The sequence below is a fragment of the Neoarius graeffei genome, chromosome 13 (genome assembly GCF_027579695.1).
Source record: "Neoarius graeffei isolate fNeoGra1 chromosome 13, fNeoGra1.pri, whole genome shotgun sequence".
Classification (NCBI taxonomy): Eukaryota; Metazoa; Chordata; class Actinopteri; order Siluriformes; family Ariidae; genus Neoarius; species Neoarius graeffei.
Genome location: NC_083581.1, coordinates 35,998,922 through 36,022,112, shown reverse-complemented (window position 1 = coordinate 36,022,112; position 23,191 = coordinate 35,998,922). Strand labels below are relative to the sequence as shown.

The 23,191-nt window shown below is 41.2% G+C and overlaps 2 protein-coding genes across 2 annotated transcripts; one reads left to right on the top strand and one right to left on the bottom strand.

Moving 5' to 3' along the window:
• Window positions 1–409: 409 nt before the first annotated feature.
• On the bottom strand, window positions 410–1,731 carry LOC132896089 (zinc finger and SCAN domain-containing protein 31-like). Its single transcript, XM_060936809.1, has 2 exons — window positions 1,215–1,731; window positions 410–759 (listed from the first exon to the last, which is right to left on the bottom strand). Exons 1-2 carry the CDS (start codon window positions 1,707–1,709, stop codon window positions 478–480), a joined length of 777 nt encoding a protein of 258 aa, XP_060792792.1. The 5' UTR covers window positions 1,710–1,731; the 3' UTR covers window positions 410–477.
• A 7,278-nt stretch (window positions 1,732–9,009) lies between these two features.
• On the top strand, window positions 9,010–12,345 carry LOC132896087 (zinc finger protein 483-like). Its single transcript, XM_060936808.1, has 3 exons — window positions 9,010–9,920; window positions 10,628–11,167; window positions 11,537–12,345. Exons 2-3 carry the CDS (start codon window positions 10,673–10,675, stop codon window positions 11,765–11,767), a joined length of 726 nt encoding a protein of 241 aa, XP_060792791.1. The 5' UTR covers window positions 9,010–9,920; window positions 10,628–10,672; the 3' UTR covers window positions 11,768–12,345.
• The last annotated feature ends 10,846 nt before the right edge of the window (window positions 12,346–23,191 follow it).

Genomic DNA, 23,191 nt, shown 5'->3' with positions numbered 1-23,191 from the left:
AGGAGACTGTTTAAGTATTTTAACACATTTTAACTGCACTAATTAAAAAATAAATATCATGCAACTGATAAACATTACAATATTTTAAAAAATATATATGTAATAGGGTTTTGTAACAAGGCACTTTCCAGACAGGTTTTCACTTTGTTTATGCTCCATGAACTGTCATTAGCTGGACATGATGCAGACTGAAGAAACTCCGCCCTCCATTATGAGGACAATACAGATGTTACAACCACTGGATTACAATTCCCCGCTCAAGAAAATCAATAAACAAATAAAATAAAATAAAATAAATGTACGCATACATAAATAATGGTATTCAAATGTTTGTCTCTATTTTATTGGTAAATAATGAAATAAATATTGCAGAAATAAGGATTTTGAGTCCGAAATAAAATATTAGGCTGATTAACATGTCACGAATTACGTCTGTTTTTTTTTTTTTTTATTCCAATACCCCAAACTGGGGACATGTTAAGGGGCAGAGACAGCAAAAGACGGCAGGTGGTTCACCGCCAATTGGATAGCCTCATTTATTGTTGCCGGTTGGTGGTGCTGAACCCAGTGGGCTGTCTGTTCTGGAAGCTGGTTAATAAACTGCTCCATTACCACCCGTTCCACAATCCTTCCAGGGTCATGATCCTCAGCCAGCAACCACTTCTCACAGTTGTCTTGGAGCTGTTGTGCAAGCACAAATAGGTGGCCGACGTCACTGAGGGTCAAGGAGCGGAACCTCTGGCGATGTTGCTCTGACCGCTGTAAGACAGCAAAAGGTTAATCAATATTTTTAAATTAAGAAGGAGGACATCTGGCTTAATGGTGTAGGTTTATATAGGTAATATTTTATTTAGTAATTATATGGCATTCTACATCGTTTAGCAAAACTAGTCCAATTTATATAGGAATTAATATCTTCATTGGTAAACTGTACCTTTGTTTCTATTTAGACATCTTTTGCTCATTTAGACATCTTTTGCAAAAACCGGCTACATTTGCATATATTTGCTTATCAAGCTGTAACATTTCCACATAAGAAAGTGCAAACAGGTAGCCTAGTAAACTAGACCCACCCGCCTAGCGGCCAAAAATATTTTTGCCTTCACATTTAGTCTGGCTTGCCAGGCTAGCAAACAGGTGTAATTCTGCATTTAACTAAAATGCAGCATTACTCCCCCACCCCACCCCGTGTAAAACCAGTGCACACAGCTCACCTTCACCCAGCGTGCGTGAAGCATTGCTTCACTCAGATAGATGTTGAAGGGGAGAGAGAGAGATCCCAGGTGATTCTCTGCCAATTGGATAGCCTCATTTAGTGTTGCTGGTTGTTGGTGCTGGACCCACTTGGCTGTTACTTCTGGAAGTTGGGCAACAAACTGCTCCATTACCACCCGCTCTACAATCCTTCTGGCATCTTGATCCTCAGCCAGCAACCACTTCTGACAGTTGTCATGGAGCTGTTGTGCAAATGCAAATGGGTTGCTGACATCACTGAGGATCAAGGAGCGAAACCGCTGACGATGTTGCTCCGACCACTGCAAGACGGCTTTCTTGCGAGCTTCAGATACCACTCTCTGTATGATGGTCTGGAACATCTGTTGGGTTTCTGCCTGTGCTTGCATCAGGGCCTCCAGAAGCTGCTTTTGCTCTAGTTGAACTTCACGAAGAATCCAAAGGTATGGTATCTTGGTGAGCTGTGAGGGCTCCATTGTGTATTGTTTCTCAATCAAAGGCCTTGGGGTGTTGCACTCTGTGTGTGTGTGTGTGTGTGTGTGTGTGTGTGTGTGTGTGTGTGTGTGTGTGTGTGTGTGTGTGTGGGGAGAGAGAGAGAGAGAGAGAGAGATTTTAGTTTTTGTTTAGCTTTTGAGATAAAGTGAGCCTTCTCATGTAAAACCTCATGGGTCAGGCTCATTATGAAAACATTTCCAATAGCATTAAAAGGACAAAATTCAAAATTTCAGATGTAAATAAACATTTATATTAATGTAAATTTGATCACCGCCGATGTGATTGGATGACTGAACGGTATGAACACTAAACCAGCCCTAGTATTTCATTATTAACTAGAACAGTTTAACTAAACAGTTGGTCCATTTACCGAGTGTCTTAGATGTAAATTCTGACGTCTGTCTTAATTTTATTAAACATTTTCAACATTATGGCGCTATTGGTGCATTATTTAGTACCATGTTGTGGTCTATATTGGTTGGTAATTTTATATCTACTATGTTAATCTTTACTTTTGTTGACATTCAGACTTATTTCTTCACTATTGCAGAATTAGGCTATGTGCGCGGGTTTGCTTGTAAACCACATCAAGCTACTAAACTATTTCCATTTGAAAAGGAGCTCAGAATAATGATCAGGTGGAAATAATACTGGCCACAGTTAACCACTTTATGCTGCTTTAGCCTTGCCGTGGTTAAAACTTGAGTGTTGCGCAATTATCACTTTTACGAAACAAACGAACAAAAAGATATAAAAGTTTTCGTTCATTTTCATAAAAGTTTCTTAACTTTCATGCGCTACATGATTAAAGTACCTCTCGAAAGCAATCCCTGCAGCTCCTTTCTTCCGTGGTGTTGAAATCGTCTTCTTCCAACGTCGTTATCGCTTTCCAGATACGCGAGTTGACCGTTCAGGAGGCAACCGAGCACCAGAGAAGTGAGACGACTGAGCCGGTATGACTCTATGTCTCCACTCATTTATATCCTGAGGTAGGATATATGATATATCATGTGGCTACAGTAAGGCCTTCCTGATGATCCTGATCCTGATGAGCCTGATCCTGATGATCCTGATGCTGATGATGTTTCTTAACTTTCATGCGCTACATGATTAAAGTACCTCTCTAAAGCAATCCCTGCAGCTCCTTTCTTCCGTGGTGTTGAAATCCGCCTGCGTCGGAGTCACTGAGCATTACCACTGTACTATCCAGCTGATAGCGTCCAAGAAAGAGTGTCAAGGCGACAGTGCTAACCACAATACCACCGTGCCGCCTTTAACTGATAACAGGTGTATGAAAATTATATCTGAACATGAGTTTGAATGTGATCTGTTAATTCTGGGCACAGTCAAATGCTTCATTAAAGTTGGATTTGCATAATTATACAACCAGTCTAGTGTCAGGTTTTTTTTCTTAAACGATTCTTTTTTCTTTTAAATTTTGTTGGTTCCTATAGTGTGTGTGTGTGTGTGTGTGTGTGTGTGTGTGTGTGTGTGTGTGTGTGTGTGTGTTTAACTATGAATCATTTTCACTCAAATATTTAACCCAGTTGTTTGTTGGATGTGTCTAAAATTATAGTATTGAAGTAAATATTAATTATAAAGGTTTGCATAAGGTCAGTGTGAGAAAATACATTTCCAAGATATAAAATAGCCTATAAAACACAATGTTTTTTATTATCATCTGAGGCCCACTTTACACGGGGACGGTCTGAAACAAAAACGCAAAAGTCCGTTTTCGTTCTCACTTTTTTCCACGTCTACACGACCGTTTTCAAGGAGGAAATCTGCGTCTATACGGTGACGCATAAATGTGTGGAATTCAACTGGATGTTGTAATAGAGTGTGCCGAGCGGATGGAGTAGTCAGTCAGAATGATGAGCAAAACAAGGAAAATTCTTGTACAAAAATAGTTTTCTTTTTATTCTTAAGCCGGCAGTTAACACAAACAGGACAAACAAAAAAAACACTGATGACCAAACAAAACCAAAAAAATTCTGGGACAAAATGCCCACGCAAGCTAGGCTACTCTGGCATTACTCACACAGAGCTCAAGTCATGCGTCCTCTCCCTGCCGAGGCCGTCTCCCCAATGAACAGTGCAGCGCATATTTAAAAGACTACGGCACAGTCTTAACACAATTAAAATCAATCAACACATCTAGACAGATTTTAACAGTTCTAAACATTTTCACTGCATGCATTACACTCCTACAACAATGTGCAGACCTTAAATATTACAACAAACACTTACGTAAGATTTTTAGACCATTTCTCTCCGCTCTAATGAGCTGCTTTCCCGCGCATCGCGGAAGAAACCTTGAAAAGCGCTTTCAGCCCTGCATTCTGGTTTGGTCCCGCACCCGGAAGACTACAGCAGGTAAATGGCTACAAACATTTCTGGCTGATGTTAGATAAACTCTAGCAGAAAAGGATTCAGATGTTAAACATGCGCACTTAATGAATCTTTACACGCTATTGTTTATAGTGAAAACTAATAAATGCTTGCGCTGTTTAAACCTGTGTCGCGTCTTTTACTATGAACACATGTACCAAACATTTCAGGTTTACATATCTAAAAGTTGTAACAAATGTACCCGTAACAAAACATACTTGTAAAGCCCCCATTACCAAACCCACAACAAACATACAACACAGATTGTATTTGGAATGTCTTTGCAACTGTGGTTTAGTCCATTGCACTTGACCATTGAAACATGACCAGCGGGAGGAACCGCTGTTTAGTGACAGACGCATTGCGCTCTGTCACAGATGTGCATGCCAGGCGGTGCTGTGAAAGACCTCCGCTATGTCTGCACGCATGCGCAACGTCTTCCATCTTGTCTGATCTGCACATCTGCGCCGCGAAAGCTTTGACTACTCTGGCTATGGTAAGTAAGAAAGTAAGTAAAAAAGTAAGAGCATACTATACCCGCCTCTGTTCATTAACGGTATATGTGCAGATTCAGTATAGATGTTCGAAGGACTCCTGGACGTTTATTAAAGCTGCCAGAGCAGCTTGAAGGTCCGTTGGATCGATGTAATCAGACATGCTCTTACTTTTTTACTTACTTTCTTACTTCCCGGGCTGGCATGTACAGTATATGACATATGTATGACGTAAACGCGTACCCGACGTGAGCAGATCCGAGCAGAGTTTCGCGTATTGGGTAGTTTAGACGGATATGCAACGGGGGCTGTTTTTAACTTATCCACTTTGGAAGGCGTTTTCAATTTTTTCCGTTTTTCAGCCTCGGAAACGCCGTCCCCGTGTAGGCACTTCCGATAAAATATTTAGTCGTTTTTACCCGACAGCGTCCTCGTGTAAACGGGCCCTGAAAGTAAAAGTTAACGCGAAGTAACTCGTTTCTTTATTGTCCGGCTATTCAACATATAGCCAATTAATGTCTATGAATATGCGCCACGCCTCCGACTCTGGGTTGCTGTGTGTGAAATGACTGATGAGGAGTCGGCTGCTGCTTCAACCGGGATTAATTGTGGAAGATCTGAATAAAGCATTTAAATACAGCACGTTATCGTCATCAGAGATACACACCAGTGAAGACATGCAAGAAAAGTTTTAAGCAAGTGGTTACAGGAGACTGTTTAAGTATTTTAACACCTTTTAACTGCGATAATTAAAAAATAAATATCATGCAACTTCATTCTTCTTTCAAGGCATTTTCCAGACAGGTTTTCACTTTGTTTATGCTCCATGAACTGTCATTAGCTGGACATGATGCAGACTGAAGAAACTCCGCCCTCCATTATGAGGACAATACAGATGTTACAACCACTGGATTACAATTCCCCGCTCAAGAAAATCAATAAACAAATAAAATAAAATAAATGCACGCATACATAAATAATTGTATTCAAATGTTTGTTTCTGTTTTATAGGTAAATAATAAAATAAATATTGTAGAAATAAGGATTTTGAGTCCGAAATAAAATATTAGGCTGATTAACATGTCACGAATTATGTCTTTTTTTTTTTTTTTTATTCCAATACCCCAAACTGGGGACATGTTAAGGGGCAGAGACAGCAAAAGACGGCAGGTGGTTCACCGCCAATTGGATAGCCTCATTTATTGTTGCCGGTTGGTGGTGCTGAACCCAGTGGGCTGTCTGTTCTGGAAGCTGGTTAATAAACTGCTCCATTACCACCCGTTCCACAATCCTTCCAGGGTCATGATCCTCAGCCAGCAACCACTTCTCTTTCACTTGAATGAATGATAGCTAAATCAAAAACGAATTAATTACTTGGTAATTAGCTGGTAATAATTACTTATTAATAATAAATTAATACATTGGTGATTATTTTATTAAGCACTTTAATATTGTTTAATTATGATTTAATCACAAACTAACTCATTATTTTATTAATTGACGAATTGATTAATGTTTTGTTGTATTACCACCACCGCCACCAACAACATTAATCATATATATATATATATATATATATATATATATATATATATATATAATCTCTCTCTCTCTCCCTCTCTCTCTCTCTCTCTCTCTCACACACACACACACACACACACACACACACACACACACACACAGGATATTAAAAAGTGTACACACCCCGTTAAAATGATAGGTTTTAACGGGGTGAATGAGAAAAAATGAGACCACGATAAATAATTTCAAAACTTTTTCCACCTTTAATGTGACCTATAACCTCATCTCATCTCATTATCTCTTGCCGCTTTATCCTGTTCTACAGGGTTGCAGGCAAGCTGGAGCCTATCCCAGCTGACTACGGGCGAAAGGCGGGGTACACCCTGGACAAGTCGCCAGGTCATCACAGGGCTGACACATAAATTGACCGTAGGGCGACAGCCAGCCAGCCAGAGAAATGTAAGCTACAGTGCAAGTAGCGTTGCACTGATCAGCACACAGATTTAACGCATCGCGCTTCTCTGGACCGTACCATTTCGCAAAAGGGGGAGGGTTAAATGACAATATGTTGAAGAACTCAAGAAATAGACAACTTTGTTCAATTAGCTCATTTTACCAGACGGAATATTGCATTGTTGTTATTTCAAGAGTCTTGGCCCATAAAATAAACAAACACAGCTGTATGGACAGCCATCCGGATGAAGCCTCGTTTAAAACTCTGTGGCGTTTCTTTTTATGGAGTGAAGGTGAATATTAAAGGTCTTCAAGCAGCGGCGACCAAAAATAAATAAAAAGCCCAGTGGAAATCCGCTCGTTTCTCATGGCGATGTCGGACTGTCTTTCTCGCTGCGGACCCACGCATAAAGACACGCAACTCCTGACGTCATCACGCATGCTCAGTGAGTTGCCGTACACTGCAGATAATGATAAGATTGGATTGCAGCTTTGAATTCATGTTTTGTGTATATTAAAGCTGAACGGAATAAATACAATGTTTATTTCGAGTTATGTGTTTTGGTTGAGTTTATTGTCAGAGGAGTAGCAACAAAATCAGGGTACTTACTTTACATTGGGCCATAATGCAAAGGCAAATCTCTCTCTCTCTCTCTCTCTCTCTCTCTCTCTCTCTCTCTCTCTCAATACACCGATCATCGTATGAAAGAACACTCAGGCTGATATCAAGTCAGCGGACTTTAGTTGTTATCAAACAGTTCTCGGCTCTCGCTGGGCTTGTTTATTTTGAGTGCTATGACTGATCTCAAAGACACGGCGTATTTGTGCCACGGCTCGGAGAATTGAGATTCCTGTGTCTTTGGATTCTAGCTCCATGTCAAGTTACAAGCAAACTTCCTCATTGAAGATTCAGATGTCTGACGTATTTAGTTGAATGCATTCAAAGGAAATCTTTCTCCCTCCCACCGCGAGCAGGAACAGGAGGTATATAAGGACTGACTCTCTTCTCTGCTGCTCAGTTCCCTGCTGAACTTTGGAGGGTGTAATGTGAATATTTTATCCGCCGACAAGTGAGGATGTGTATGCAGAAACCTGGAGATTTCAGAATAACGAAGAACTTCATAGTTTTTATTTGAAATTTCCTCTGTGCAGCCATGTCTTTTACTTCCACATGTAACAGAAATAATTTTTAATTTTCAGTGAATTATTGCTATGTTCAATCTTTTTTCATACAACATGTTGTGTAAATGTTTTTGTCTTAATCCGATGCAAACAAATGTCCTTTAATTCTTCTTTTTGTGCACTTTTCTGAGACTAATCCCTTGACCACACACACACACACACACACACACACACACACACACACACACACACACACACACACACAAAATAAAATTTCCACACATATATTCAGTGTAAGCTTCGTGTTCTGCTTGTGTGTGTGTGTGTGTGTGTGTGTGAGACTGCAGGAGGAAACTCAGATCCATTCGCTGAGAAAAACCTCCCTCTGGAAAGAGTCAAGTTACTGCGGATTCTCCGCCCTGTACAGCCACTCCTCATCAGTCACTGTACATTTCCGTGTTTCAGTCCTGCAGGCTCGAGGGCTATGTGGTTTAGGTGACTTTCCGGAATCGCGGACATCTTTTATTTCATGTTTCTCCGAGGTCTCTAGGCCGGTGGGCAGAAGAACGTTCTGATCCGGTTTTCTGAGAAGCGACGGCTCCATTTGTGTGAAACCTGCTCATTGCGATGGCTGTGTTTGCTTGTTTTGTCGGTCATTAATTCTGTTCGAGTTGAGACCAAAGAGAAGGATGTTTTTCTGCGTCTTTGTATTTATGGCCCGAGTTCAGGGTACAAACAACGTCTCGACCTTCCCTCAAACGCCTTCATCTTGTCACAGCAAAACAGTCGAAGTGGAGAAATCCACAGATCCTCACCCGTCGCTCCTGGCCGACCGATGTTTCACTCCTGGCGCTGCGGATGTGGACAATAAGTCGGAGGTTTCAGAGTCAGGGCACAGTGAAGTTTCTAAATGATTATTAGGGTAAGTTCGAGTTGCAGCTCAAGGGCCAATCCGGCGACCAATGGGTCTAAATTCGTGGCCTTTTATCCCCGTACGACGGATAATTGATCTGGGCCTTTCAGCGTCGGAGCATAACGTGTTAGTCATTTAAAAATAATATTTAGTAATGGAAGTTTTAGTGGGGCGGCACGGTGGTGTAGTGGTTAGCGCTGTCGCCTCACAGCAAGAAGGTCCGGGTTCGAGCCCCGGGGCCGGCGAGGGCCTTTCTGTGTGGAGTTTGCATGTTCTCCCCGTGTCCGCGTGGGTTTCCTCCGGGTGCTCCGGTTTCCCCCACAGTCCAAAGACATGCAGGTTAGGTTAACTGGTGACTCTAAATTGACCGTAGGTGTGAATGTGAGTGTGAATGGTTGTCTGTGTCTATGTGTCAGCCCTGTGATGACCTGGCGACTTGTCCAGGGTGTACCCCGCCTTTCGCCCATAGTCAGCTGGGATAGGCTCCAGCTTGCCTGCGACCCTGTAGAAGGATAAAGCGGCTACAGATAATGGATGGATGGATGGATGGAAGTTTTAGTTGGGCGGCACGGTGGTGTAGTGGTTAGCGCTGTTGCCTCACAGCAAGAAGGTCCTGGGTTCGAGCCCCGGGGCCGGCGAGGGCCTTTCTGTGCGGAGTTTGCATGTTCTCCCCGTGTCCGCGTGGGTTTCCTCCGGGTCCTCCGGTTTCCCCCACAGTCCAAAGACATGCAGGTTAGGTTAACTGGTGACTCTAAATTGACCGTGAGTGTGAATGGTTGTCTGTGCCTATGTGTCAGCCCTGTGATGACCTGGCGACTTGTCCAGGGTGTACCCCGCCTTTCGCCCGTGGTCAGATAGGCTCCGGCTTGCCTGCGACCCTGTAGAAGGATAAAGCGGCTAGAGATAATGAGATGATGAGATGAGAAGTTTTAGTTGCAGTTGACAGGGCTAAGGGATTTTCAGGTGACTCTCTTTGGATAAAATCTTGTAGTCGGTGGTGGCTCAGTGGACTCGAGGAAGATTTCGATTGAACTGCATTTTATTTGAGAATGAAGCGCGAGGATCACAGCCGATACGACGGAGGTTCCGACCGCGCTTCGGTGCTTCTCAGTCCTCTGCTGGATGTCTGAGCGCAGGAGGAGCGCATGATTTGCATTCAATTATTTCACTCGTATTTGCAAATCGCAGAGTAAAAGGCTGATCATGACACTGGGAGGGCCAATCTGCTCCTCATCTCTCTGCATGACTTTTGCACCTGGAGAAAAGGATACAGCGACTGTCAGAAATCAGCTGGACAGGTAATTCAATTCACTTGGACCCTTTATGATTCTTTTACAACTTTATAGATGCTCTCTTTTTATTTTTTTCCGGAATCGACAGCAACGAAACACACTGGTCCAACAGCACCCCAGGGAAGAGGCTGAGATCCTGTCGGATTTCCGCAGGACATCTTCTAAATCATTGTCTCTCACCACGTATCCGTCCTTATTCTAAACCGAAATTAATGAAATTAACTTATTCTAAACCGAAATGAATGAAATTAACTAAACCCCGCCTCCTCCTGTATCAGGAGTGTATAAAGGCCGGACCTGCAACTTCTGCATTATCACTCACTGACCTGCTGAAAGTCTGCTGACCTGCACTTTACAAAACTTTCAGCGAATTGTCCACATTATCCGGGGTGAGACTAACACACTCGGTAAATGGACCAACTGTTTAGTTAAACTGTTCTAGTTAATAATGAAATACTAGGGCTGGTTTAATGTTCATACCGTTCAGTCATCCAATCACATCGGCGGTGATCAAATTTACATTAATATAAATGTGTATTTATATCTGAAATTTAGAATTTTGTCCTTTTAATGCTATTGGAAATGCTTGCATAATGAGCCTGACCCATGAGGTTTTACATGAGAAGGCTCACTTTTTCTCAAAAGCTAAACAAAAACTAAAATCTCTCTCTCTCTCTCCCCATACACACACACACACACACACACACACACAGAGTGCAACAGTGGTATCAAGGCCTTTGATTGAGCAACAATACACAATGGAGCCCTCACAGCTCACCAACATACAATACCTTTGGATTCTTCGTGAAGTTCAACTAGAGCAAAAGCAGCTTCTGGAGGCCCTGATGCAAGCACAGGCAGAAACCCAACAGATGTTCCAGACCATCATACAGAGAGTGGTATCTGAAGCTCGCAAGAAAGCCGTCTTGCAGTGGTCGGAGCAACATCGTCAGCGGTTTCGCTCCTTGATCCTCAGTGATGTCAGCAACCCATTTGCATTTGCACAACAGCTCCATGACAACTGTCAGAAGTGGTTGCTGGCTGAGGATCAAGATGCCAGAAGGATTGTAGAGCGGGTGGTAATGGAGCAGTTTGTTGCCCAACTTCCAGAAGTAACAGCCAAGTGGGTCCAGCACCAACAACCAGCAACACTAAATGAGGACATCCAATTGGCAGAGAATCACCTGGGATCTCTCTCTCTCCCCTTCAACATCTATCTGAGTGAAGCAATGCTTAAGGCATGCTGGGTGAAGGTGAGCTGTGTGCACTGGTTTTACACGGTGTGGGGGTGGGGGGGTAATGCTGCATTTTAGTCAAATGCAGCATAACACCTGTTTGCACTTTCTTATGTGGAAATGTTACAGCTTGATAAGCAAATATGTGCAAATGTAGCTGGTTTTTGCAAAAGATATCTAAATGAGCAAAAGATGTCTAAATAGAAACAAAGGTACAGCTTACCAATGAAGATATTAATTCCTATATAAATTGGACTAGTTTTGCTAAACGATGTAGAATGCCATATAATTACTATATAAAATATTACCTATATAAACCTACACCATTAAGCCAGATGTCCTCCTTCTTAATTTAAAAATATTGATTAACCATTTGCTGTCTTACAGCGGTCAGAGCAACATCGCCAGAGGTTCCGCTCCTTGACCCTCAGTGACGTCGGCCACCTATTTGTGCTCGCACAACAGCTCCAAGACAACTGTGAGAAGTGGTTGCTGGCTGAGGATCATGACGCTGGAAGGATTGTGGAACGGGTGGTAATGGAGCAGTTTATTAACCAGCTTCCAGAACAGACAGCCCACTGGGTCCGCAGCGAGAAAGACAGTCCGACATCGCCATGAGAAACGAGCGGATTTCCACTGGGCTTTTTATTTATTTTTGGTCGCCGCTGCTTGAAGACCTTTAATATTCACCTTCACTCCATAAAAAGAAACGCCACAGAGTTTTAAACGAGGCTTCATCCGGATGGCTGTCCATACAGCTGTGTTTGTTTATTTTATGGGCCAAGACTCTTGAAATAACAACAATGCAATATTCCGTCTGGTAAAATGAGCTAATTGAACAAAGTTGTCTATTTCTTGAGTTCTTCAACATATTGTCATTTAACCCTCCCCCTTTTGCGAAATGGTACGGTCCAGAGAAGCGCGATGCGTTAAATCTGTGTGCTGATCAGTGCAACGCTACTTGCACTGTAGCTTACATTTCTCTGGCTGGCTGGCTGTCGCCCTACGGTCAATTTATGTGTCAGCCCTGTGATGACCTGGCGACTTGTCCAGGGTGTACCCCGCCTTTCGCCCGTAGTCAGCTGGGATAGGCTCCAGCTTGCCTGCAACCCTGTAGAACAGGATAAAGCGGCAAGAGATAATGAGATGAGATGAGGTTATAGGTCACATTAAAGGTGGAAAAAGTTTTGAAATTATTTATCGTGGTCTCATTTTTTCTCATTCACCCCGTTAAAACCTATCATTTTAACGGGGTGTGTACACTTTTTAATATCCTGTGTGTGTGTGTGTGTGTGTGTGTGTGTGTGTGTGTGTGTGTGTGTGTGTGAGAGAGAGAGAGAGGGAGAGAGAGAGAGATTATATATATATATATATATATATATATATATATATATATATATATATATATATATATATATATGATTAATGTTGTTGGTGGCGGTGGTGGTAATACAACAAAACATTAATCAATTCGTCAATTAATAAAATAATGAGTTAGTTTGTGATTAAATCATAATTAAACAATATTAAAGTGCTTAATAAAATAATCACCAATGTATTAATTTATGATTAATAAGTAATTATTACCAGCTAATTACCAAGTAATTAATTCGTTTTTGATTTAGCTATCATTCATTCAAGTGAAAGAGAAGTGGTTGCTGGCTGAGGATCATGACCCTGGAAGGATTGTGGAACGGGTGGTAATGGAGCAGTTTATTAACCAGCTTCCAGAACAGACAGCCCACTGGGTTCAGCACCACCAACCGGCAACAATAAATGAGGCTATCCAATTGGCGGTGAACCACCTGCCGTCTTTTGCTGTCTCTGCCCCTTAACATGTCCCCAGTTTGGGGTATTGGAATAAAAAAAAAAAAAAAAACCCCCAGATATAATTCGTGACATGTTAATCAGCCTAATATTTTATCTCGGACTCAAAATCCTTATTTCTACAATATTTATTTCATTATTTACCTATAAAACAGAGACAAACATTTGAATACCATTATTTATGTCTGCGTGTATTTATTTCATTTTATTTTATTTGTTTATTGATTATCTTGAGCGGGGAATTGTAATCCAGTGGTTGTAATCTGTATTGTCCTCATAATGGAGGGCGGAGTTTCTTCAGTCTGCATCATGTCCAGCTAATGACAGTTCATGGAGCATAAACAAAGTGAAAACCTGTCTGGAAAATACCTTGTTACAAAACCCTACTATATATATATATATATATATATATATATATATATATATATATATATATATATATATATATATATATATATATATATATATATATATAATATTGTAATGTTTATCAGTTGTTGCATAATATTTATTTTTTAATTTGCGCAGTTAAAAGGTGTTAAAATACTTAAACAGTCTCCTGTAACCACTTGGTTAAAACTTTTCTTGCATGTCTTCACGGGTGTGTATCTCTGTGTGTGATGGATGACGATAACGTGCTGTATTTAAATACTTTATTCAGATCTTCCACAATTAATCCCGGTTGAAGCAGCAGCCGATTCCTCATCAGTCATTTCACACACAGCAACCCAGAGTCGGAGGCGTGGCGCATATTCATAGATATTAATTGGCTATATGTTGAATAGCCGGACAATAAAGAAACGAGTTACTTCGCGTTAACTTTTACTTTCAGATGACAATAAAACATTGTGTTTTATAGGCTATTTTATATCTTGGAAATGTATTTTCTCATACTGACCTTATGCAAACCTTTATAATTAATATTTACTTCAATACTATAATTTTAGACATATCCAACAAACAACTGGGTTAAATATTTGAGTGAAAATGATTCATAGTTAAACACACACACACACACACACACACACACACACACACACACACACACACACACACACACTATAGGAACCAACAAAATTTAAAAGAAAAAAGAATCATTTAAGAAAAAAAACTGACACTACTGGTTGTATAATTATGCAAATCCAACTTTAATGAAGCATTTGACTGTGCCCAGAATTAACAGATCACATTCAAACTCATGTTCAGATATAATTTTCTTACACCTCTCATCAGTGAAAGGCGGCACGGTGGTATTGTGGTTAGCACTGTCGCCTCACAGCAAGAAGGTTCTGAGTTCGAGCCCAGTGCCTGACTGCATGCTCTCCCCGTGTCTGTGGGTTTCACACTATGAGTGTGAGTGGTTGTTTGTCTCTACGTGTCAGCCCTGTGATGATTTGGCATCTTGCCCAGGGTGTGCCTCGCCTCTCTGGGACAGACTCCAGCCTGACCCTGCACAGGATAAGTGGTTATGGATGGAATGTGAAAGCGGAGAAGCTTGCTGCCTTTGAACGACGTCACTGCCGCTGTGCGGGAAGGCATGTTCCACCTGTGTTGCACTTTATTTTGGGCCAAAAATATATTACATATTATAGCCAAAACATTTGGTCATCTTTGGGGTCTATAGCAAACAGTTAATAGTAAATATTAATAATAATAATAATAATAATAATAATAATAATAAAGTACAGTAAATAGTCCTATTTCACAACTGTAATAATCCATATAACTTTAAAAAACGAAATGACTTTTAATTCATAAAAATAAAGAAGAAAAAACACTGAATTAAAAGGAGTGTCAAAAGTTTTAACTGGTATTGTACTTTAGACGAGTTTGTTTTGCTTACTCTTCCTAATCGGCTAATAGCCATGAAAACGGTGGTTCCCTTTGGTAGTTTTGATGAAATCGTTTTGTTTTCCAAACGCTTCCTCTTTTTCTGAGCACCGCTGCAGTAGCTTCGTTTCATTTTTGAACAAACAGTCAGTTCACCACGCCAAGGCCTTTACACTTAATAATGGAGTGATAGTGGAGAAGTTATAGGTCCGGTCTTTATAAACTCCTGATACAGGAGGAGGCGGGTTTTAGTTCAAGTTAATTTAATTCACCTCGGTTTAGAATAAGGACGGATACGTGGTGAGAGACAATGATTTAGAAGATGTCTAAGGAAGGTGCACTCAGTCATCTGTTCGTGCAGCGTCAGGCGCTTTCCGTCAGGAACATCTGGATGCCGGTTCACACCCCCTGGCTCCGCCTCTCCTCAAACAGCAGAGGAGGCGGGTTTCTGCCAGTTGCTCACCTCCTCTTTTGTCACTCCGGCCAAATGCTGAGGAGGGAGAGTCACGATTGGTAGGTTCTGTTTCGGTTGTTACAGATTGTACGCTCCGAGGGGTCTTTCCGGAAGTGCTACACCAACATCTGAAAGGCAAAAAGCACCACCGGCTGGAAAGTGTCCATTGTAATGCCATCGATCACAGGCGGATTGTCCTACTGCTGGAAAACTTCCCCGCTGGACAGAGATTAGTTCAACTCCGCCGTCGAAAGACTCAAAACCCCGATGGTTTTCACTTCAATTATTTATAGGATAGTTTTTCTTTCTTTCTTTCTTTCTTTCTTTCTTTCTTTCTACAGTTTTGCTCTCTCTCTCTCTCTCTCTCTCTCTCTCTCTCAATGGTTCCTGAGTTTTTCGACACCGCCATTTGGAAATATGACACCGTCGTTGGAAAGCGGATGTGAAGCCTGTCGTAATGAACAGATGATTTTATCACCTAAGTTATTTATGTTCACCATATATAATCACCTTTTATTTTAGAATTCTGTTGACTTTTGTTCAATCGATCGTTATTTTCCAAATCATATTGCATGTGAGAAAAACATAAACAGCCGTATTATCATTATAAGCTATTATATTGTATCATTATTTATCCTGATATGATTTCAGTATCTTGTCTTTTTGTACATGTTTCTGTTTCGGTAATGGGAAATATGCCTGCGTATGTTGTCTAATGTTTGATTTCTATGTGACACTATCAAAATAAAATAAAATGAAATAAAAAATACAAAACAGTGGAACACTGAGTCCTGAATATAAAGGGCTGATGCCGCGGGGGGAAACGGTTTGTGTAACAGTGCCGTCGACAGGTGAAGGATAACCGTCTTTTCTCGGTCATTATGGTCTCCTGGGTTGTTATATTGCGGCCCGAGTTGAGGCTCCAAGCAGTGAGTGTCTCATGTTGTGAGCGCAGAAGAGTCGAAGTTGCTGCTCCTTTTGCGCGTCGTCGCTCCTGGTCGCGCACAGTCACGTGTTGCATTGTTTGTTTACAACTCAAATAGTTTAAAATGCAAATGAGAGGCGCTGTATAAGGTGGAGGAGCGTGCACTGCAGAGTCCAAATGCGTGTTCTCTGGTGCCATATTTGTTTACAAATTGTCACAGTCGCCTATTAGCGTGGAAGTTTTACGTCTCCGACGTGTGACATCATGTTGTCTTGACAACGTGCGATATTGGAACAATATTGCACGCTCATTCTCCATTGTGTCGAGTGATACACGTAAAGCGATATGATAAATACATTGCATGCTATCAAACCAAATGAATGAAACCCACTAGAAAGGAATAGAATACATGTTTTCATTCCATCAAAAAAGTGTCCTGTATGTATAATAATTCCTGATGATTTCTGAATAATTTTATTCTTATGACATCACTCCCAGTTTTTTCCCACTGACTTGTCAAAATGGTGAATGGGTTCAAAATTAAAATTCTTTTGATTAACTTGCAAGAAGGTCCTGGGTTCGAGCCCCGGGGCCGGCGAGGGCCTTTCTGTGTGGAGTTTGCATGTTCTCCCCGTGTCCGCGTGGGTTTCCCCTGGGTGCTCCGGTTTCCCCCACAGTCTAAAGACATGCAGGTTAGGTTAACTGGTGACTCTAAATTGACCGTAGGTGTGAATGTGAGTGTGAATCTGTGTCTATGTGTCAGCCCTGTGATGACCTGGCGACTTGTCCAGGGTGTACCCCGCCTTTCGCCCGTAGTCAGCTGGGATAGGCTCCAGCTTGCCTGCGACCCTGTAGAAGGGTAAAGCGGCTAGAGATAATGAGATGATTAACTTGCATATTATTTTCTTTGTGGATGTATCTATATAATTAAAAACAACATTACAAGGTAGCACGAATATATGAATTTTATCTTCTCATGTTGAAAAACATTTTCAGCATGAAAATGAAACAGCCAACACCAACTAGTAAACAGAGGTTCTAGAATATTGACAACAAAGATCTGTTTAGCAAAGTTCACAAAAAAAAAAAGCCCTGAGTAATGCCCTTTTGAGTCTGATTCCTCTCAATGTTTCTTCCTCATGTCTTCTCAGGGAGTTTTACTGTACATCGTAATCCAAAGAGACACACGAGAGAGACAAGCCAGAGAGAGAGAGAGAGAGACACACACAAGAGAGAGACACACACATGAGAGAGGAGAGAGAGCAATGAGAGTGCGAGAGAGAGAGTGAGAGAGAGACACTAGCGAGACACATGAGAGACAGATTGACACCATCACCTCAGACTTGTTCTTTGGGGATGAATACATTTAACGATAGAATTACTTAATGTGTTTAAAATCTATTTTTCTCTAAAGCTGCTTTGCAACAATGTTCTTAAAAGCGCTAAACAAATAAACCAACTTGATTTCATCCTGAAAAATATGATCACAGAGAAACCAGCAACAAATAAATGATTGGGTCACATCGTGATATCAAACGCACACAAAGTTGATGATATGACTGTAGCAGGACACACGGGAAGACTTGCACTGAAGTGGCATCAGGGTCGGGATCCCTACACAGAGAGACACACAATATAAGACTGGTGAATACAAGTTCAGTAGAAATCTACAGTAAATAAATAGCAAATTTATAATTTGTATTTTATTTAGAGAGAGATTATCTTCTCATTACGTGCCATGACCAAGGAGGTGTCTCATGGATCTCTGGAGAAGAAAGGACACACTGAGCTTTGGGTCCCTGCTGGTTCAGTCTCCACCATTGAAAGTCCAACACGTAGAAACAGAGAATTTCTTATTGCCACACACCAAAGGCACCATTTTACATTTACTGCTCCAAAACAGAAACTGATGTGTTTTATACCTGGCAGTCACATAGTTAGAAAAAAGGGTAGTGCTGAAAGATATTGGCGTTAAAACAGAGACCATAATTTATCTGACCATCACACCATCAAATTTAATGAACAGACCTTCTTCTTCTGACTTTTCTGAGCCCTCTGGTGCTGCATCATGATCATGCCTTTCTCCTACATAGAAGAAATTACGATGAAAAAATATGAAAATGGATTGAGGTTTTCAGACAAACAGATAAGAAATATCATTTGCTTCTTCCTTTTCTGAATGTATTTGAAGACACATGCACTAAAAAAAGCTGACTTTGTTTTCGACTTCATGTAGCTATAGTTTAATAGTCGTGTTTTTGGAAAGTCCCTTATTGTAGTGTTGTGGTTCTATCAGCATCTGACCCACCATTCACAGTAAGCATGCATATACTGTACATGAACACTACATGGCCAAAAGTATGCGGACACCTGGCCATAACACCCATATGTGCCCATTCCAAAACCATGGACTTTAACATGAAGTTTTCAGATGGATTTGAGGAACTTTACCCTAATTTCATTTGGAGCGTTACTGAAGTGTTTTGAATATTTCTTCTTCAGATGAGGAATTCCAGAAAGTTTGTCTCAAATTCATCTCATCTCATTATCTCTAGCCGCTTTATCCTTCTACAGGGTCGCAGGCAAGCTGGAGCAAAGGACAAGTTGCCAGGTCATCACAGGGCTGACACATAGACACAGACAACCATTCACACCTACGGTCAATTTAGAATCACCAGTTAACCTAACCTGCATGTCTTTGGACTGTGGGGGAAACTGGAGCACCCGGAGGAAACCCACGCGGACACGGGGAGAACATGCAAACTCCGCACAGAAAGGCCCTTGCTGGCCCCGGGGCTCGAACCCAGGACCTTCTTGCTGTGAGGCGACAGCGCTTAACCACTACACCACTGTGCCACCCTTGTCTCAAATTAATTAACACTTTTCAATAACATTCATCAACTTATTTCAATGCACTGTTCTACTTGGAAACCTTTGGTCCTGGCATTCACATGGACACGTGTTTGTTCGGTGAGGTAGTGATCTCACCCTTTTACTCTGTCCATTCAAAATTGGCAATTTTGGAAATGAGGCTCAGCACCCTTGGGTTGACAGCATACTGAAGTCCCTTTGCTTTTCGCTTGACTTTGGTCCCTTGATCTGGGTTGATTCTGAACATGCATCTGTTGGAAAAACTTTTAACACAAACCATTCAGAGAAAACTAATGTTGGCATTAAAGCCAGTGAAACAGCATCTTTAGATACAAAGTTAATACGTTTTCCCAAAGCTACACTATGCAATTTCCAATCATTAGAGGGGGTTGTGCTGGAATTTATGGACAGCAACTAGCCTAGTAAACTAGACCCACCCGCCTAGCGGCCAAAATATTTTTGCCTACGAGTGGGTCTAGCCTCGCACCATATCAACAAAAGACCCTGGGCATCAAATCGTGCCCGCCAATCACAACGCAAGGTTTTTGTTTGGATTCTTTGGGCGGGCTTTTGCAGGAGTGACGACAAGGCTGCGCGACGCTGGAGAAAGCACAACAGGAAAGATACGGCTAGTGAACAGCGCTCGTTTGACTCCGCTTTGGAATCAATTTTAGAAGAATTAGACTTGGAGTTTTCGTTGAAACATGAGCAGGAAGAGGCTCTCCGCTCATTCCTTTTCAAGGAGGACGTTTTCGCTGTTTTGCTGACCGGCTATAGCAAAAGTCTGATCTACCAGCTGGCTCCGCTTGTAGCCAAAAGGATGGGGCTAGTTTGTGCAGTACGAAGAATTAATGAACAGCTTTGAAACATTACTTTTTGATTGTTTCTTATTTTCCCGTTATTTTAAATTTAAAGGAAATTATTTCACCAAACACCACTAAATAAAAATAAAAACTCTCAAACAGTTTAAACAAACCCTTGAAAAACACTTGAAAAAAAAAAGTTAAGTATGTGGTACAGACTCCAAACTTGTGGTCATTATCTCCAAACTTCTTAATATCTAGAACCTGTTTATTAATTAATACTCATTTTGAAAAATTATTTATTTCAAGGCCTCCCCCACTGCTTTCTGTCGCTCTGACTACGTCACAGTTGCGCTGATTGGTCAGAGCATTGGCCTATACGCACAGAGACAGTTTGAAAGACAACGGGTTGTCCCTACCCACACCCTTCGGAAATGTCTACGATCGAGACCAGACTAAATATTCACATTTAGTCTGGCTTGCAAGGCTAGACAGCAACGTTTGTCTGGTTGATTTTTATTAGACTAATTTAACATTAATTCGTTGTTCACAATGTAGAATTATCAGGGAAAAAATAGGGTGCGATACTGAGTTCAATCTTTTCAAATTTTACCTATCATCAATACTGGAAATGCCTAATGTATGTGAATTATCACAAAGAATGATGCATGCACTGATGACTAGCTTGTTTAAATTGCTAGCAAACTAGCTTTATAAGCCAGCTTCAATAAACATTTATATTCTAATACGCGGAGTAGTTAGAAAAGTTCACGACGGCGTCGAGTTGACACAGTACCGTCATACACCTGGCTTTGCTTCTTACCTTCTTAGCGTCGGTCAAGCTCTCTCTGGAGAGTGGAGACAGATATGGCGCATCTTCCGGTTGGCTGTAGGCGCTGTCTGGCAGCGTAACGTGCGGGGGAAGGAGAGGTCAAAAACAGGGCAGTGGCACGTTCACGTGCAGTCGGTAAACTTGTGGATGGGTAAAGCTTGAATTCAGATGATGAAATAAAAAGTTATGAGTGGGTTAGCATTTATAAATTCCAATGTAGATTAAAATAATGTCTATCTATTGTGTTACATTAAACTGGAATAGCCCTTTATGTGCTGTTCAGCACATTGAAAATGACAGCGCCATGAAAACCTAAATGTCGTCCAGATTCTGGAATGCGAGTAAAATATTGATGCATTTGATATTTTGCTTAAATTAAGTGAAGTCAACTCACCTTTGTTTATATAGTGCTTTACACATAATGCAGTATATAGTGTGTGACAGAGAGAGATATGCTTATGTAATTGATCAGCCTACAAATAAAAATAAAAATTTCTTTTCTTTTCTTTATCATCTTTTCTTGATAAAGAAAAAGATACCACGTTGCTTTGAATGTGATTGGTTGAAGTGGCTATCATCAAGAAAACTGGCCAATGACAACTGCACGCGCCTTCTTTTTTGAAAATCCGTCAGTTGGATCCGGCCAGAGCGATCGATAGATCTCTATGGCTCTGGATACGGCGCGAGCGTCAGTTGGTCCACTAGTGGACTATCTGACCACTAATGGATTACCTGGATTATTACCCGGATTATTTTACATCTGCTTGCCATTTTATTTTGACCGAATCCGAGTTGTGGAATTTCGACGGAGAACAAAAAAAGTATGGACACAGCTGAAGGGTCAGACGGATGTTTGGCAGAGCATTTTTTAACATAGTTACTGGGAGACCAAATGGTCTCCCAGTGTCCAGATTTGGTCTCCTAGTCAATGCCAAACCAGCTTCACTGGGAGACCAAATTTTAAACCAAGTTATGTTAGATTGATTCTGAAAGGTAAAACTGAAATGGGATTATGGGAGATGCTTGAATTGCTGGTCCAAATTCAGAAGACTGTTTTCTTTGGATTGGAATGTTTAAGGAATATTGAAGTTGGGTTGTCAAGACTGTTCCAATTTCCAAATTATAGACTAAATATACAACCCCGATTCCAAAAAAGTTGGGACAAAGTACAAATTGTAAATAAAAATGGAATGCAATAATTTACAAATCTCAAAAACTGATATTGTATTCACAATAGAACATAGACAACATATCAAATGTCGAAAGTGAGACATTTTGAAATTTCCTGCCAAATATTGGCTCATTTGAAATTTCATGACAGCAACACATCTCAAAAAAGTTGGGACAGGGGCAATAAGAGGCTGGAAAAGTTAAAGGTACAAAAAAGGAACAGCTGGAAGACCAAATTGCAACTCATTAGGTCAATTGGCAATAGGTCATTAACATGACTGGGTATAAAAAGAGCATCTTGGAGTGGCAGTGGCTCTCAGAAGTAAAGATGGGAAGAGGATCACCAATCCCCCTAATTCTGCGCTGACAAATAGTGGAGCAATATCAGAAAGGAGTTCGACAGTGTAAAATTGCAAAGAGTTTGGACATATCATCATCTACAGTGCATAATATCATCAAAAGATTCCGAGAATCTGGAAGAATCTCTGTGCGTAAGGGTCAAGGCTGGAAAACCATACCTGGTGCCCGTGATCTTCGGGCACTTAGACGGCACTGCATCACATACAAGCATGCTTCTGTATTGGAAATCACAAAATGGGCTCAGGAATATTTCCAGAGAACATTATCTGTGAACACAATTCACCGTGCCATCCACCATTGCTAGCTAAAACTCTATAGCTAGAAGAAGCCATATCTAAACATGATCCAGAAGCGCAGACATCTTCTCTGGGCCAAGGCTCATTTAAAATGCACTGTGGCAAAGTGGAAAACTGTTCTGTGGTCAGACGAATCAAAATTTGAAGTTCTTTATGGAAATCAGGGACGCCGTGTCATTCGGACTAAAGAGGAGAAGGACGACCCAAGTTGTTATCAGCGCTCAGTTCAGAAGCCTGCATCTCTGATGGTATGGGGTTGCATTAGTGCGTGTGGCATGGGCAGCTTACACATTTGGAAAGACACCATCAATGCTGAAAGGTATATCCAGGTTCTAGAGCAACATATGCTCCCATCCAGATGATGTCTCTTTCAGGGAAGACCTTGCATTTTCCAACATGACAATGCCAAACCACATACTGCATCAATTCCAGCATCATGGCTGCATAGAAGAAGGGTCCAGGTACTGAACTGGCCAGCCTGCAGTCCAGATCTTTCACCCATAGAAAGCATTTGGTGCATCATAAAATGGAAGATACGACAAAAATGACCTAAGACAGTTGAGCAACTAGAATCCTACATTAGACAAGAATGGGTTAACATTCCTATCCCTAAACTTGAGCAACTTGTCTCCTCTGTCCCCAGACATTTACAGATTGTTGTAAAGAGAAAAGGG